Source organism: Orbicella franksi, chromosome 10 (assembly GCF_964199315.1).
Source record: "Orbicella franksi chromosome 10, jaOrbFran1.1, whole genome shotgun sequence".
Classification (NCBI taxonomy): domain Eukaryota; kingdom Metazoa; phylum Cnidaria; class Anthozoa; order Scleractinia; family Merulinidae; genus Orbicella; species Orbicella franksi.
Window position 1 is genome coordinate 6121781 of NC_138154.1, and position 2341 is coordinate 6124121.

At 36.1% G+C, this 2341-nt stretch overlaps 2 protein-coding genes across 2 annotated transcripts in view; both read left to right on the forward strand.

Annotated features, from left to right (window-relative positions):
- Window positions 1–776, forward strand: part of LOC145500956 (uncharacterized) — a 3362-nt gene extending 2586 nt beyond the window's left edge. Inside the window, exon 1 of the mRNA XM_081480524.1 lies at window positions 1–776. This exon is cut by the window's left edge and continues 2586 nt beyond it. Within this exon, the coding sequence (XP_081336650.1) occupies window positions 1–531 (531 nt within the window). The 3' untranslated portion in view covers window positions 532–776.
- The window catches only part of LOC145501043 (uncharacterized), a 7404-nt gene extending 5347 nt beyond the window's left edge, over window positions 1–2057 (forward strand). Inside the window, exons 2-3 of the mRNA XM_081480605.1 lie at window positions 795–851; window positions 1044–2057. Of these exons, the coding sequence (XP_081336731.1) occupies window positions 815–851; window positions 1044–2056 (1050 nt within the window). The 5' untranslated portion in view covers window positions 795–814 and the 3' untranslated portion in view covers window position 2057. The remainder of the gene's footprint in view (window positions 1–794; window positions 852–1043) is intronic.
- Window positions 2058–2341: the final 284 nt, after the last annotated feature.

Consider the following 2341-nt stretch of genomic DNA (forward strand, 5'->3'; position numbering starts at 1 on the left):
TTAGCGAAGACAGCAAAAGTCATGTTGACTATGAATCTATGGTCACATGTTAGTCTCTGTAATGGAGCCACAGGAACACTACGTCATATCATTTATGACAATAATCATTGCCCACCAAACTTACCTGTTGCTGTTATCATTCAATTTGATAACTACAGAGGTCCTGCTTTCATAGATTCTCACCCTTCGTGTGTTCCCATATGCCCTGTGACAGTTTCGTTACAGTCAGGCAATAGTTTACATGAGAGGCAACAACTACCACTTAGATTTGCTTGGGCTCTTACAATTCACAAGAGTCAAGGTCTCACCCTACCAAAAGCTTGGATAGATATTGGTAAAACCGAAAAATCACCTGGTATAACTTATGTTGCACTTAGCAGAGTTCAAAATCTTTCATCTTGTGTTATTGAACCCATGACTTTTGAAAGATTATCAGCTTTGAAGTCTTCTAGAAACTTAAAATTCAGACAAGAAGAGGAAGAAAGGCTAGACTATTTGGCAGAAACCACAGCCGCTGCATTTAATCATTAAATGAACTCATCGGTTCTATAATCAACTTGAATAAGCAGTACAGTGTCTTTCAACAAACAAGAAAAAGGTGATCATATTCACCAATACAAACAAACATACATGTAAACATCTTCAAAATGTGAATTGTTTTAACATTTAGCAGTAAAAAACAAAACTAATTTCTAGAAAAGCAATTACAGTAAGTGATATTATATACACTTAACAGTAAGTTTGGCAACAGCTTATTTTCAGCTTGTTTTATTTCTTTTCCTGTACCTCATCAGAGTACAGACAGACTACAGCAATGGACCAGAAAAATCCTGAAGCAACAAGCAGTGAAGGTAAGCCAGGACAAATCATCTAAAATAAAAACACACTTCACAGTAACAATTTAATAATTTATTATATTTCATTTGCAACACATTGAATTATTAAAGGTTTTCTCCACACACTTAACTAAACGCAGCTAACTGTTAACTTAATACTTAGCAAAAAAATGAAATGATGCTTAAGTTGTTTTTATTTCATTGCAGAGAAACCTGATCAAATAATTGGTTACATACACAATGTATCTCCCATAAAAGAAGGCAACTTCTTCGACTTTCAAGTACAGTCAAAAGAAAAATACTTAAGAGGAGTTTGTTTTGCCCCTGCCAAGAGAGACCTTTTCCAGTCAGTACAAGATGGTGGCAGCCCTGTGAAAATAAAAAGATTTCGCATAGACCAAAAGAGCAACACAGATGACTTGCTCATGAGTGCTAATGTCGAAGTCCAACAGCTTACAGCATCACCATTTCCAAAAGTTGACATCCCCAGCAACTTCAACCTAGGAATGCTGAAAACCATTGCTGCAGGTCAACTGATAACAGTCAAAGCAAAGGTTACTTCTCTACTAGAACCTAAAATACTCCAGACAAGTAGAGGAACTTTAAAAATGCTAGAAGGGCAAATGGTAGACACAAAAGGTTACTCTAAGATAGTATTTTGGGAGAAATTTTGTGAGCAAGTAGAAGAAGGCATGACATACATTTTTGAGAATGTACGAGTAAAGAAAGATGCCCTTACTAAGCAACTATACATAAATACTGCCAAAAGTGGCACTGCCATTAAGCAAACAGAGCCACATACTGATATTTTAGCTTTAGCACCGAGATTAACTGATGATTCTATCACTGCAACTGTGGAAGGATCTGTAGCAGGTGTAATTTCAACATCCACATACCTGGCCTGTATAAAATGCAATAAGAAGATCGAACATGATGACAACTCAGACATTATTACTTGTAGTAATTGTAATATGCAACAGATGAAAGACTTTTGTCCCAGTCAGTATTATGCTCAAGTATTTTTCCTAACCACACCAAAGAAGGAAAAGTTGTCTCTTACACTTTTTAACAAAGTCATCTCGCAATTGTTTAACACAGAGGGTCTGACTGATCCTTCTAAGCATGACTTCGTTAAACTGTTACTGGCCTTAAACAACATTGTAGTTACCTACAATAAGCGTACCAAAGCAGTAACCCAAATTGTCCGACCAAATATATAGTCAATTTCCATCTTGACAAGCTATAGTTGACCTATACATGATAAGGCCCTTTGTTCATTACATGTTGCGTTAGGCAGTGTAACTCATCCTTCTAAAGATCAACACCAAGCTGTTACTAGCCTTGAAAAAAACATTGTATTTACCTACAATAAGAAAGTAACTTAAACTATCAGACCAAATATATAGTCCTGATTAGTTCACCTATAGACGATAAGGCCCGTTGTTCACTGCATATTGACCTATACAAAACAGTACAGTTCACCTATACAAAACAACACTGTTCAT